This window comes from Polistes fuscatus, unplaced genomic scaffold (assembly GCF_010416935.1).
Source record: "Polistes fuscatus isolate 324 unplaced genomic scaffold, CU_Pfus_HIC Scaffold3, whole genome shotgun sequence".
Taxonomy (NCBI): domain Eukaryota; kingdom Metazoa; phylum Arthropoda; class Insecta; order Hymenoptera; family Vespidae; genus Polistes; species Polistes fuscatus.
The window spans coordinates 619052-635240 of record NW_025113107.1 but is presented as its reverse complement, the minus strand read 5'-3'; the positions used below and the strand labels follow the sequence as shown (position 1 = coordinate 635240).

The window sequence follows — 16189 nt, the reverse complement described above, 5'->3', positions numbered from 1 at the left end:
CTTTATTTCTTCGTTATTTTCCTCATTCGTCTTCTTCTTCTTCTTTTCCTTCTTTTTCTTTTTCTTTCGAACATTGGATGAAGTTTTATTCAATATTATTTTATATTAACTTTATGTTATACCTTTCTAATATTTAATTTTAATAGGTTATTAATTAATTGAAATTCTTTCTAACGAGTGGTTAATTGAAATGTAAGATGAAATCGAAGGAAGGAAAATTAAAAGAAAAAAAGAAAGAGAAAGAAGGTGAGTGATTAAGAAAGCTCGGACTTCCCCGATGAGAAACTCATAGAGGCATAGAAAATATTCTTCCAGTTCTCATAGTTTGCTTATTCGGGTATCTAGATTAAAGAGAAACTTTTCCGAGTCGTCCTGTTCTTTATTGTTATGTTATATACGTGTATTTTTTACCAAAGACAAATTGCGAAAACGATATATGTGTATATATGTGTGTGTACATGCGTCCGTAATGGTAGCAGGTTAATACACTCAAGTAGCTGAACTTTTAATCATATTAGTATTCATCAAAAATTGATAATATTAGCAAAATATTAATTATTGTAGCAATGAAACTCGTGCGTATTTTATTAAACAAATTTAATATTTCTTAATAAAAGTAATCGACGATTTTGTTCATCGAAATGGAGATTTATTTATATTTAAATCATAGTTAAAATATAATTTAATATAAAGAAAATATAAATATAATAAATTAAATATATATAATATATATATTATAAATATATAATATTATATAATAAATTTAATATAAATATATCAAATTGGGTGATTGCTACATCTAATATACATACACGTACAAAAATATTAACAAATATATATTTTACAATTTTAATCCAATCGAAGTAAAAAATTATTCATTTGTAATACTATATATGCATATAGAAGTTTTTTAATTAAATTACGAAATCAAGGATTTTTTCATGCATCGTAGGTCGTAAAAAAAGAGTACTAGTCACTTTTTTCAAGTGACTACTTCGAATATTTGGATTTATCAGGTGCACGAGAAAAAGAATTTCGTCGGTGGTCGACCCGATTGTTGAATACCTTTTACTCGTTTCTTTGTACAAGAGTATGTAGAATTGTACCTTTATGTCTGCCTCTCTGGTTTTGGTGTTGGTGTTGATGTTGGTGTTGCTGCTCCACATGAAAGCACCCGGCGAAAGTTTCGCAGAGTCAATGGCCTGCCAACTGGTACGTCGGATACGATCCTCGTTACACGAGTATCTCCGTTATGTTCGATTTTTCTTTTTTCTTTTCTTTTCTTTTTTTTTTTTTATTTTTTTCTTTTTTTTTTATAAATAATTTTTTTTAAATAATATTACACGTGTATCCATTTTTTCACGTCGACGAAATCATTTAATATAAATATTCTTTTTCTCTTTTTACATATATAATTAATCGCAAAATTTTAATAAATTGTTTTTTTCTCTCCCTTCTTGCGAGTAATGTAAAAAAATAAAAATAAAAGCGGATACTTAAATTCCAATGCAATTTCCATCTTGTATATATATAAGCATAATAATATAATAAAATATAATCTAGATCGTAATTCGTTTACATTTGATTATATTGTTAATTATTAATCTTGTTTTTTTTTTTTTTAAACGAAAATTAGATCGAATAAAAATTACAATGGGATGTTGTTCATAATTTAAAAAAAAAATTTGTCATCTATTATCGACTTCTTTTTTCATGTCAAGATAAATAATACCCTTTTGCAGAATAAAAGAAAAGAAAGGAAAAGAAGAGAAGAGAAAACGAGGAAGAAAGGGTGACCATAGAAGGATAAATAAAAACGGTACATCGTTTGAAATGATTTTTTTGAAAAGATCAACAACGGGGAATAGTAGTCCCAGTAGTATAATAGCGGTAAAAAGAGAAAAACAACTAGCATTGGGATTTATTCTCAAGAAAATAATAGCAAAGTTGGACGGAGGACAACACCGTCTGGTTAAACTTTTGCATACAATCGTGGGATGTTGCGGTGTCGCGTCATGCTCCATTTCCCTACCCCCTCTACCCTCCCCCTTCCCTCTTTACCTTGTACAGTTCATCATCTATGTTTTCCCTTCTTTCCCTTTCTCATATCATTCTTTTCTCATCGCAATTACAGATACCGCAAATAAACGAAATGTCATCGCGTCATCGATGCAAACCGGTGCGCAGTTTTCTTCTTATTTTTCTTCTTCTACTGCTTCATCTTTTGTGTCATAATTCCTTTTTTCTTTTTTAATTTTATATATGTATATATAAATTTTTTTTCCTTATCTTTCATAACCAACTTCTTTTTCCCGTTAGAATTTACTTCTTCTTATTTTCCATTCGCACAATCAACGAAACCACTTTCCTATGCGCCTAGTAGTTGTTCCTAAGGTGGAAGTGGATGAGGAGGAGGAGGAGGGAGGAAGTGGAGGAGGAAGAAATAATTCGTGGGACTTGAAGAGTGTGGGCGATTTTGATCAAAGTATAAGGGAAAGTCAACTACTACTCGCAACACAAAGAAAAAGTTTCCATCTCTCTTTCTCTGATGTATTACGCCACGTGCCTTTCCATAATTTCTTTCAATTTTTTTTTACGTTTATGTGTGTATGTGTGTGTGTGTGTGTGTGTGTGCGTGTATCTTTTTTTTTATATCTTGATTCGTTCTCTCACCTTTATAATATATTTTTTAATGCCCAACAGACCATCCCACTTTTGTCAATATTTAACGAACGAAAAGGAAAGTTTTCATCGAATCAAGAATATTTGTGTTATATTTTGTTCATTATAAATTCACAAATATTTCCAGTTGTGTTAACGTATCATTCTTATTTGTTTCCTTTTATTTTTTTCCTTTCTTATTTTCTTCTTCTTCTTTAAATATTTAAAGAAACCGAATGGTGAAATTAAATTGTGTTAGATAAGTACTTCGAGTTAACAACTGTTACACGTACAAATATATTATTTCTATTTGTGTGAAATTGTTTTTTTTGTATCGAGAAAAGAAAAAAATCAACTTTAGTTAAAAGATTATTTTATTATTTTTATTATTATTATTATTATTATTAGTATTAATATATTTCGTTCTTAATTACCATAAATGCACACACACATATATAATATATAATCATAAAAACACAAATAAAAATTGTTATAGTCGTCGAAATGTGAAACGTGTTTTTAATGAAAAAAAAAAAAGAAAAAATAAATTGTATCAATAATGTTAAAGGATAATTTTAAAAGGAGAAAGCGTTTCCCGTCGTCGACGCGATTTTCTGTTCCATTAATTCTTCGCATCATTAATCTAGATTAATCCTTTCGTTTTTATTTGTTAACAGACTTTGCTGCGCGAATATTATGTTTCGTGCGATCGACCTTTCGCAATATTTATCTCTGTTCACGCGTATTAACGCGACTCGTGCCTCCGTTATTAAAAAAATCGAGATAAACGTATTATCGAATCCAAACTTCGATATTAGATTAATTCATTCCTAATTTTTTCAGTTTTAATAATTTCGACACCAGCGTTGATCATTTTCTTTTTTCGATAATTAATTTATATTATTAATCAAGTTTGTTTTTTTAGTAATTAGGATTAATAACTCATCCCGATAATAAATAATTAATAATAATAATTAATAATCATCCCGATGCGAAGATAAATGTGTTTTTATTTTTTTTATTTTAATATAACAAAATTCGTGCCAACAACGCGATATATATGCGTAAAAATAAAACAAAAAGAAAATACATTTACGATTACATTTTTTGGTCAATATATTTTTACACGAGTGAGAACGAAAATACTATGTTCATTTGCATAAATGAACATATTAAACGACTAAACGATATACTTATGTCGCAATAATACTATTATTGCGTTGGAACAAAATTTTCTTTCGTTTATATTTTATCAAGTAAGGAAAATAAATAAGATAAGAAAAATTATTCGACAATCGATTCCGTATTTTGTTCGTTTACGGGTGGGTATCTCTCAACAGGTAGATATTTTTTAACCGATGACGAAGCAAACGCATATTCGATTTTATTATTTTGAAGTTATACATCTTTTGGCGCGTTTGGGAAAATGTAATGGGAAGTGATTTTGTTCCGAGCGTCTGGAAAAACGACACCATGAAGTTTGTCGGTATTTACAACGCGCGGCAAAGCGATTTCAAGTATACGGCATGAAGTTGTCTTCTTTCCTTCTTCCCCTTTTTTTCTCAAGCGGGTCACCCATCCAAATACTAATCGCACTCAGCGCTGCTTTACTTAAATGATCGAAGCGAGAACTAATGCTGTAACCGCGCCATGGCTGTTGACGCGTGAAATAATTAGATATATATCTCTTATATTTAGTGTGGACTGATATCTATATTTTGATATTTTCTTTTTCTTTTTTTTATTCTTTCTTATATATATATAATAATTATTTTTTTTTTTTTTTTGAAGATCTTTGAAGTTTTTTTTGAAGTTATTTTTGAGGTTATTGAGGTTATATTCGTTTTGGTACGTCAAAGAAGTATAACTTCTTACATGCGTACATAAGTACACACACCAGTTTTTAAGTTATTTTTTTTTCTTTGAAGATTTTTGAAGTTATACTTCTTTTTTTGAAGTTATTTTTGAGGTTATTGAGGTTATATTCGTTTTGGTACGGCAAAGAAGTATAACTTCTTACGTGCGTACATAAGTACACACACCAGTTTTTTATTTGAATTAGCTCGTTCGTAATAATATGTATTATTATTAGAAAAAGTATAGAAGAAAAATTGTTCTTTTTGCTATTTATTTCAAGATTATTCGATCGCATTTATTTTTCTTTACCGACTAGATAAAACAACTTGAATTATTTTGTTTTTCCTTTTTTTCGTTTTTTTCCTTTATCTATAAATACAGTTTTACTTATGCTATCTTTGGACATAGATAAAGAAAAAAAAGAGGTTAAATAGAAACGGAAAAGTAAATAAACAAGCGAAAATGTGTGCACACACAAACACACAACACCCACACACACACACACACACATACAATTTGCATATTATCTCCTTGCAAAGTCCGAAGTAAATTTCATTGAGAACGCAATGCACGTGTTTCAGGGATTGGTCCTGAATTTTTGTCGAAATACTTTTGCGTCTTATTTTCGTATCCTTTCAACGATCGATCTCCGTCGTAGATACTCTTTTTCTTTTTTTTTTGTTCTTCTTTATTTTTAAATAAAGATTATTTAACTCTCCGACATCTTTTTTTTTCTTTTTGCGCGTGTATAATATTTCTTTTTATTTCTTTATTTCGTTTAAAAAAGAAAAATCCAATACTTGAGATCAAGGAATGGTGGTGGTACGTTAAGTTTTAAAGTAAAAAAATTTTGTTTATTTCATATACTGCTGTGTAATACCGGATTTCTAATGAAAAAAAAAACCGAGAAAAAAAGGAATAGTAATGATCGATTCGTTGTTCATCATCAATAATTATCATAATCGAGAAATACTTCTTGTTAGAGTATATTTATGCATTATTACTTTTTTTTAAATTGTCGGATATTTAAAGGACGTACTTACAAATAAATTAAGATAAAAATATCCAATGAGAGGTAAATTAAAATAAAATTCGAAGAATTCATTTATCGGCAATTATTTCTTTCTTTTTTTCTTTCTTTATGTATAGTGTTTTTTTTTATATACGGGTCAATTATAATTACGTAAATTTTAATCGCATTTAACTTTTTGTATTTAAATAATATTAATGATTATCAATTAATTATCGTTATTTATATCAATTGTTTTATATTTTATATTATTTAATAATACTATTACGTGTAGTTATACGTATATAAATGTATATATATATGTATATACTTAGAATTTTTTAAATGGAAGATGTATTTAGTAATTTATGAATACTTACGTAATAGGTAGGAAGGAAAAAAAGAATTCACGTAATATTATCTTCCGAACGAATCAGATGTTTCTCCTTGTATTTACATATACACACACACCACACGTACACACACATACAAGTATATATATATATACTTGACCTTCATCGTGAATTTAAATTTGCAATTTAAAGATAATCAATTGAAGTATCTTCCTTTTTTTATTTCTTTTTATTTCTTTTTTTTTTTTTCTTTTTTTTTCCTCCTCAAAACCATGAATCGAAGATATTCATATGGAAAGTTTTTTGCTCTTGATTTCGACTCACGAGTGACAACGTTTTTCAGGGTCATCGACCAAAAAAATAATTCCATTTGATTTCTTTCGATCTCTTCGACCAAAAGTTCTTTCTACTATTTTTTTTTTATTTTTTTTTTTTTTTTTTTTTTATTTCGTTGTAATCACTCAGTAATCGTAATCTCGTTTATCAATAATATCTCTTTGCTTATCGATAAGAACGTTGATCATACGAGACCACCAGCAAGATTTAACGAGCAAACTTTCTAGGATAATTTATCTTTCATCGATCACAAGGTTTTTCCTATAATTTGTTCAAATAATATATGTGATTTTCTTTTTTTCTTTTTTTTTCTTTTTTTTATTATCATCATCACGTGTATCGTAATTACCCTATCGCTTATCGTGCAACGATTTAAATGCATCCATAAGAAAAAAAAAAAGAGAAAAAAAGGAAAAAAAGATATAATAATTATACGAATGAAATGTTTCGAATAACTTAAAGAAATAATAATTAACTATAGATTAACACGTTGGTTTCGTCTATTATTTTTCAATTTTTTCTAATTAACATATTTATAATAATTCATGTAATGAATATACATTTATCTACAAAGAGATGTCTATAATATATCTCGGAAAAAGCACGTACGTTTTCATCAGAAAATGAATTTCTACTTTGAAGAAGAACGTGAACGCGAAGATGTAATTATCAATAATACTTATACATATATAAATATGTATATAAATGTTACCGTTAAAACGTGAAATTTCTTTAATACATGAAAATAATAATTGGCTAAACCACGAGAGAAATAATTAGACTGACCTGTTCAAAATTACATACTTTCATTAATTTAACTAGGTGATATAAGAATTCACGAGAATAGTCTAAGTAGAGTTAATATATGAAATTGAAATTTCATTTGATAGATTAGATTCTATAAAACGAATCATTGTTTTCTTAAAATATAAAAAGAGTAAGCAAGCTTTAAAGGTAAATCAAATTTAAATATCTAATCACTTGTAAATTAATTATTTAAATTTTGAATAAATTCATTGAATTATAATATATACGTTTAACATAAACATATATATATATATATATAATAATAATATATATAATATATATAATATAATATAATAATAATATAATAAACATATATATATATATATATATATATATAATTGTGTGTATACGTGTGCATATAGTATATTATATAGAAACATGACTACCTCTCTGTATCTGTGTGTAGGTGTATTCTTGTATATATGTGTCATATAATATACATATCTAGCTATATGTATAGGTGTGCTTATATATTATATGTCGTATGGAATGTTTTCTTACGGGCAGGGCCGTACCATTTCACGACATTACCACCTGACAAGAGAGTTCCTCCCCCTCCTTCCCTTCCTCCTCCTCCTCCTCTTCTTCCTCCTCCTCGGAGGAGGACACACTCGACTCTCGTTTCTTCGGAGCAGTAATCACGTTAATAATTCTCTGCTCTGCAACTGAAGAGTTGTATACGCTGTATACCTGCGTCGTTCACCATCTTGAAATAATTAACGAAAACAACGCACCTGGATGTTATCGGATAACTATTAAATTTTAATATTCATTTTTGTTTTATATTTTTATTTATCTTTTTTTCCCTACTTTTTTTTTGTTTCGATCAAATAATTCATAACGATTTGTTGACGATCTATCGCTACGTTGTAATAGTAATTTATATGAGATCGTGAAAAAAAAAGGAATAAAAGGAACAAAAAATATTTATTCATTCCAGCCAGTAGTAATTTTTGATTTTCCTTTTTCCTTATAATACAAAAAAGAAAAACAAAAATATAGAATTTGTGTTTAAATCATTTTGATATATTTTTTCCAAGTGTATTTTTTTATAATGATTATCTTGCGATTCCGTGCTTTGCTTGAAAAATTACGCATGTACGTGTAATTAGTTTATTATTTTGACAATAATTATCTTACTTCGTGATTGAAAGTATTAATATAAATGATTATGGGGATTATCGTCTAATAAAAAACATCAATGGAGACTGATATTTTATTATTTGACGAGGATAATGTACAAATAAATAACTCTAACAGTCATGAAGAAGACAATTGCGATAATTGCGTTCGAAAGGAAAAAATATAATAATTTAATAAGATATGGATAGATAAATAGATAAGTAGAAAGATAAGTATTTCCGGAAAGAACTTTTATTAATAGCCAAATGTTTTTTTATTTAATTTTTTAATTTAATAAATAAATTTATTTAAAAAATTATTTTATTAATTAATTTAATAAATTTTAAAATTTATAAATTATTAATAATTAATAAAAGTTTATATTAATAATTTATTTATTAATAAATTATTTTTGTTCCGGATCTATTGTATAAAAACGAGGCAAAAAAAAAAAACAAAAAAATTACATTAAATTATAAAAGAAAAGAAAAGTAAATCCAGAAAACAAAGCGACGTGTCGCGTCTCGTTAAAGAAAAATTATAAAATCGAATTTCTTAATGATTGTCGAGATAATTATGGGTCGATGTGGTGATGTCGTGTGAATAGATTGATTAATAGATAAATAAATGTCAGTATATGATAGACAGTCTAGGTGATTTTAATTTTTTTTATCGATAAATTGAATACAGACCAATAATTATCTATGCTAAACGTTCGATGTAATATCTTGAAATAATTCTATCATATATAATCGTTTATTTCACAAGTTGCAGGGATTTATATTTACGCGAGATCTTTTTAATCGCTCTTTTAATCAATTTTTCGGGAGGAAAGTAACTTTCTTTTTTTACTTTTTTTCTTTTCGAGAAAAGATGATGTTTCCATCGGAAAAGAAAAAAAATAAAAAAAAAAAAAAAAGATTATTACAATATTATCATTATTTTCGTTTTTATTATTCGTCATTCTGATTTTTTTTTATTTTTTTTTTTTTTATAAACAAACTCAATTAATACGAAATTAATATTAAATATGTTATCAATAACAAAAAAGAAAAACGATAAAAGCAAGATTGATGAAAAAACCTATAGGAAAATTTCGTATGCATATAAAATAGAAACGCATTTAGTAAAATCACTCACTCTAACTCAATCACTCTTTCTCTTTGTTGTAAACTATCCCTTAACGTTAGATAAAAATCGTATAATTTAAAAAGGGTAATAGTGGTGGCGGTGGTGGTTAGCGGTGGTGGCGGTGGGGGAGAAGGGTGGAAATTGCATCGTCGCAAGAAGATGATAAACGATCGACGCGTGGAATTCGCTTCGTGGAGACGGCTTCTCTGAGGGTCTGGTCGTGATTAAAGAAAATAAAAGAGATTAAATAAAAAAGAAAAAAAAGAAAACGACGACAAACAACAACAAAAAAAAGAAAGACAGAAAGAGAAAGAAAGAGAAAAAGAAAGAAAGAAAGATGACTAACACACTGTGAAAAGTTTTACACAACCATATAGGAGGTCAATTGAGTTAGTGTCATCGTACAAGCCATCATCCATATACACATACACGTACACTTTCTTATATTTATATATATATAGATATGTGAATAGGTACAACTGAATTCATTCTTTGTAAAACGATTATCATGGCCGAGGCATGTGCATCTTGTGCGTCATAGAATCATCGTGTCTTTCTTTCTCCTTTATTTTATTTTATTTTATTTTATTGTTGTTGTTGGTTGTTCTTCTTCTTCTTCTGTATTTCCTGTAGAACGAGAAGAATAATCGCGGCAATAGACTAACTGTAGTCAAAGAACATATGTCGTGTTTGTCATTGCGTTGTGTTCTCTCGTAATATTAACATCTGAAAGTAATCTCGGTGCAAGGTTTCTCTTCTGTGTGCTCTTGCATATTATATTTATACTTTTTGAAGTTATACTTCTTTTGGCGCATTGGGGAAAATCTAATGGGGAGTGATTTTGTTCCCGAGCGTCTGGAAAAACGACACCATGAAGTTTGTCGATATTTACGACGCGCGGCAAAGCGATTTCAAATATACGGCATGAAGTTGTCTTCTCTTCTTCTTCCCCCTTTTTTCTCAAGCGGGTCACCCATCCAAATACTAATCGTACTCAGCGCTGCTTTACTTAAATGATCGAAGCGAGAACTTATGCTGTAACCGCGCCATGGCTGTTGACGCTTGAAATAATTTGATATACCTCTCTTATATTTAGTGTGGACTGATATCTATATTTTGATATTTTCTTTTTCTTTTTTTTATTCTTTCTTATATATATAATAATAATTATTTTTTTTTAAGTTATTTTTTTTCTTTGAAGTTTTTTTTTGAAGTTATTTTTGAGGTTATTGAGGTTATATTCGTTTTGGTACGGCAAAGAAGTATAACTTCTTACGTGCGTACATAAGTACACACACCAGTTTTATTTTTTTATTTTATTACCTCGATTTTCCAAATCCAATAGAAGACGTATTCCTTCGTTTAACTATTTCGAATAATAAAAAAGTATTATTTATTATATATCCAGGATGATATGAGCCAGGTGATTGAAATAAACTCGAAAACTTAATAAAAAGGATCGTTTATTTTTTAACATAAGCAAGCAATTTGGTTTTTTGTATTAATGTCATGTTTTATGCTGGAAATAATAAATAATTAGAGGAAAAAAAGAAAAATAATTTGTTAGAAAAAATATAACGAGAAGTAAAATAATAGATATATTTAAGCGTTGTGTAGAATAGATAAGACAAAAAAATCATATATCATCGGTAAGAACTTGATCAATTAAAATATCAATTTTCTATCTTTTTTTTTTCTTTCTTTTTCTTTCATCGACGACACCTTACCATTATTTGTTTTTTGTCCAGTTGTGACATCCAACGAGATATCGCAATCGTGAATAAAATATTGATTAACCACTTATCATGATTTTCATCGTTATATATTACATAAACGTATAATAAATATTCTTAGTACGAGTAGATCCAATAAATCGAAATATATTTGATGAATAATTCATGGACGAAAAAAAAAAGGAAGAAGGTGGTACTTTTGAATTTTTGTAAATATACTCAAGTAACTGTCCCTTGTCGTCGTCGTCGTCGTCGTCGTCGTCGTCGTTATTATCGTGCAATCCTTGTAAGATTAAATCATATTTTTTTTTTTTATCGATCCTTCGTTACTTGCATTTTAATAAACGAGAATAAACAAAATAAAAATCAAAAAGACAACAAAGAAATTCAACAAAAGATACGAATAAACTCGGTTAAAAAAACATATTGACACAAGCATACACAAACACACACACACAAAATCTGAACAATCGACGATTAATTTCTTACAAAGGAAACTTGCAATCGTTAAGGATAAGAGTAAAAATAAAATATTATTGTTCGTAATATTATTTCGAAGCACGTTCTAACATATTCGTCGATCTCAACTCTTTGCCAACGGTTTTTGAATTATACACTGGCTAGACTTCCTCTGGAAACCGTAATTTCCGTCGGGATAAGAAGCACTAGAACTTGTGATAAAAAGAAAGAGAGAGAGAGAGAGAGAGAGAGAATGAGTCAGATCGTACGATTAGTTCAGTTAAAGTCACGAACGTAAGACCGAGTTTGCTTGTTTTGAAATTCGAACGGCGGTGTTAAATTCGTGCTTTAGTTGCTGATCGATGAAAGAAGAAAGTTTTTTTTTTTTCTTTTTTTGCAAAAGTAAAGGCGTGAGTTTAAAAAAAAAAATACGAGAATGGATTTTACAGGAGTGGGGGGTGGGGCGGGGGAATATTTATTCAAACGAGTTTAAATGTTACCTTTGCCCGACGTTATCAAATTCAAATTCGTGATTTATCATCGATCTTTTTTTTTTCTTTTTAACGCATATATTTATTTTATATATACGTATTTGCATATATTTTGATTATATTTGTTAACTTAATCTCAAATATAATTTAACACAATAATGTGTGTAATATATTTATATATTATTTAATAATTCTTAAATATAAAAGAGTATATTAATGAGTCTTATAGAATTATATGAAATTGGTACGTGATTCGATCTAATGCATTTTTCGTGTTTCCAAGTGTTTCCAAGCTATTGATTAATATCTTTTGTTAATTTTTTTCTTTTTTTCTCGTTCGTTCGAACTAAGAAAAAAATCGTAAAGAATAATTTGAAATAGAATTATACATTGAGCTAATTAATTTTATACGAGTCATTTAAGATGAGACCAGGGGGTGGGAGGGAGGGAGGGGGACAGTGAGAGATCATAAGCGCGAATAGCGATGCATAATTTAATGACGTTTATTTAAAAAAAAAAAAAAAAGAAAAATAACTGCAACGAATAGTGAATTAACATACGTGCCATATAATAACATTCATACGTATCATTCGTACAAACGAATCGAAAAGAAATTCTATAAGCGTTTTTTTCTTTTTTTGGTAACGTAAATGCATCGATGTCCTTGTAATCCTTTCACGATATTTTTTGATCACACTTTCGTTGTCAGTGAATATCCGACACGCGATGAATATTGAATAGGATGTTCCAATCGTTGTTGGATATCAGATGGATGAGTGGATGGATCGATGTATGGTCTAATTTGGGATTAAAAGAAATTGTCAACAATTGAATTGACCTATCAAAATGAAACAAACTGATAAGATTCCAATACGTTTCATGATTAGTTACGGATATTATTAGTCCTTTTTATCTACTTTTTTATGAACGAATTTTATATAGAGTATTAAATAACTGACAATAAGATTTACAAAAAAAAAGAAAAACGTAACGCGAAGATAGACGGATATTTTTGATTTATATAATAAATAATAGCATCGATAAAAATATATATTTTTAAATCAAGGAAACAAATGTTATGTCGTAGAAGAAAAAAAAAGGAAAAGGAACGAAAATAAAAAAAAAAAATAATTATATGTAACAATTATATTATATTATAATATATCATTTTTATTGATATATATTATATCATATATTAGCATAGCGTAAGAACAAAGAAATTGTTGTTTATAATTGAATGTATCATGTTTCTTTTATTGATACACATATGCAATAGATTTTTTTTTCTCAACGTAGCAAATTCTTCGAAGCTTTCGAAATATTCAGAAGTAATTACTTCTAATGCGTAGGCTTTTCCCAATAGTATATTCAATGAGACGAAAATTTTAATTGATTTCGTATTATTGTGATATTTTATTTTTTATTAGTTTATAATTATTAAACGTTTGAAAAGAAAACTAAAGATTAATATTCGTCATACGAGTATTATTTTGTTGTTCTTGTTTAAAAATAAAATTAATTTAAATAATAATAATAATTCCTCCGATATTATATTTGGAAATCAATCTTCCAAATATTTCATTTGAATTTTCTACAAAGAACGCGAAAAAAATAAATCATTCGGAAAATCATATTGCGTTTCTCGTTGAAAATTGTATTCTCTCGTGACACATTATTAACATTTGTAAATGCCTGCGCATTCGAACAAAAAAAGAAGAAGAAGAAAAAAAAACAGAAGATAATTACCGATTTATCAAAAAGAATTTACATACTGTGTATTTACAGTGAGCGAGCGTGTGTATAACAATACGTAATAAGCGAGTTTTTTTTATCAAACTACCCGCATTTTTTCTCAACATTTTCCCAACAACAGTACAAAAGAATACGTTATACCGTAGAAAATATTTAACATGTTTTACACGTTTCGTTGTTTCTCGTACCACGAAAAGATAATAACGTTGACATGTATTCATCAAAATCTTTTCCAAAAAAATACGTATACGCTTAACACACACAGACACACACACACTCACGCATCGATAAATAATTATTTCTTTTTTGTTACAGAATCCACACGTGTTTGTTACGTGGCAAAGAAGAAAGAGGGGTATCGATTGTTGAAATAAACGATTTACTTACCAAAAGTCTCTTTTTGATAAAATAGAAATTTATCGGAACAAAGGATAAAGTACTACTACTATCGAGATATATATATTTAAAAACAAAGTGATAATAATAGTTCGTCATCGTCGTAGAATTAACGAAGAAACAAGAAGAAGAAGAAGAAGTTCAGTCGCATAATGTAGTCTGGTAAATGTGACGAATAAAAAAAAGAAAGATAGAAAGGATAAAAAATATGCCAATCGTTTTAATAGACGTAAATAATTAGGATTATATAGTTATTATATCTCGAAGTTGAATAAAAATTCAAGATAAAGACTAATAATATTAATAATATTAATAATAATAATAATAATAATAACAAGGTGGTGGTGAATTGTGATAGTGATTGATTCGTTTGGTAGTGATATTTTGAAAGTGGACAACAGACAACAATAACAAAAAAAAATAAAAATTAAAGAAGAAGAAGAAGAAGAAAAAAAGAATAATAATTTTTGGGTCCTACTCGTTAAAAGTTTTTTTTACCTTGAAGGCCAAAGGAGAAAGGATCGAAGTTTCTTCGTAACAGGATGAAGACGTTGGGCGACGTTGTTGCCGATCCCGTCGACGAGGAGAAGGACAATACCGATTCAGGGCATGGAACTGCTGGCAAAGAATTTGGTCAGAGAACTCTAAGATCCTTGAAAAGAGGACTCGGACGATTGTGGAAGAGACACAGGGGCAACGCCTCGATAACCGACTATGATCCTTGTTATAAGGTCGCCTATCTTGGGAACGTCCTTACTGGATGGGCCAAGGGTGAGTTACTTTACCATTATTTATTTTTAGAAATTTTATTTTATCGCAACCATACCTGGTAGGAGAGAGAGAGAGGGGACCTCCTTTTTTAATTTCATTCTTCTGTATTTTTCATAATTTTTATTTTTATTTTATTTTATTTTTTTTTTTCAATTCTCAGCAAGAATTATAAGCAATTTTTGCTGACGCATGATACATTGATAAGTGTAAACATACATCACTCTATTAATTAACCAAATCTTGTTTCTAAATCAAAAGAGTAGAAACCTCGGTACGTAATAAATTAGAAGTTTCAAGAAAATTATTTTTGCTAGAAGAAGGTTCGGATCGTTTGTTAAACGAATGTCTCTAGCGTTCATCGAAATTTGTAATTTCTTCTTTTATCGTAGGAATTTTTGAACTTTTTATAGATTATTTCATTAGTTACGTATCAAAGAATATTGCAAATGTTTCTGATTAGAATAATTTTTAGATTAAAAAAATAAATTCGAGGTAAAATATATATTTTACATGTGTTATTATAAGTTTTAAGGATAACGCTTGTTATTTTTATTGCAAATTATTAAATGAAAGAAAAAATAACATATATATCTTATAAAAAATGACATAACACATTAATTAGGTATACGGGATCGGTTAATAACCTTGAAAAGAAATTAGCACATTTTAATATTTAATATGGAAGTTTTTGTTATTATTCGTTTATAATGACGTTATAATCTTCTATTTCTTGTTATCTTTATTCGCAATAAACAATAATTAAAATTTTTAATCGGAAAACCGAAGCAATTGGGGTTCTCTCTCGTTCCTCGGTTTTATTTGAAACACATGAAGAACAAGTAGGACGTATAGGATGGGATCGAACAAACCCGAGGTTGAGAATAATGTGCAATCGAGTAAGGTCACCATCTTACCGGTAATTAATCATTTCCTTACTCGTAAGAGAAACATTCGTTTTCTTTTATTTTTCTTTTATTTTTATTTTTTTGTCCACTCCGCGTGTAATGAATTTATTTTTCTCGCATAATATATTCGTACCTACACGAAACTAAACGCAATGGAAAAATTTCGAGATATTTTATCATCCCACGAGTAGTTATCCTTCTTTATCATGGTTTTTTTTTTTTACATATAAATATCGTTAAGCGAAGAAAAAACGTTCGAAGGTACAACCCATTCGTCAACGTGAAAATGGTACTTGATAAATTGCAAGTGAAATTGGGTTTTTTATTTTTTATAAAATACGAAAACCGATGTTAATTTTTTTCTTCTTTAATGACGAAAAACAAAACAAGAAAAAAAGAAAAAAAA

At 28.3% G+C, this 16189-nt stretch overlaps 1 protein-coding gene across 2 annotated transcripts in view; it reads left to right on the top strand.

Annotated features, from left to right (window-relative positions):
* The window catches only part of LOC122520213 (probable E3 ubiquitin-protein ligase bre1), a 52219-nt gene that overhangs the window by 24462 nt on the left and 11568 nt on the right, over positions 1 to 16189 (top strand). For both annotated transcript variants that reach the window (XM_043640269.1, XM_043640268.1), the window contains exon 2: positions 14027 to 14878. In XM_043640269.1, coding sequence (XP_043496204.1) covers positions 14650 to 14878 — 229 coding nt within the window. In that variant the 5' untranslated portion in view covers positions 14027 to 14649. The remainder of the gene's footprint in view (positions 1 to 14026; positions 14879 to 16189) is intronic.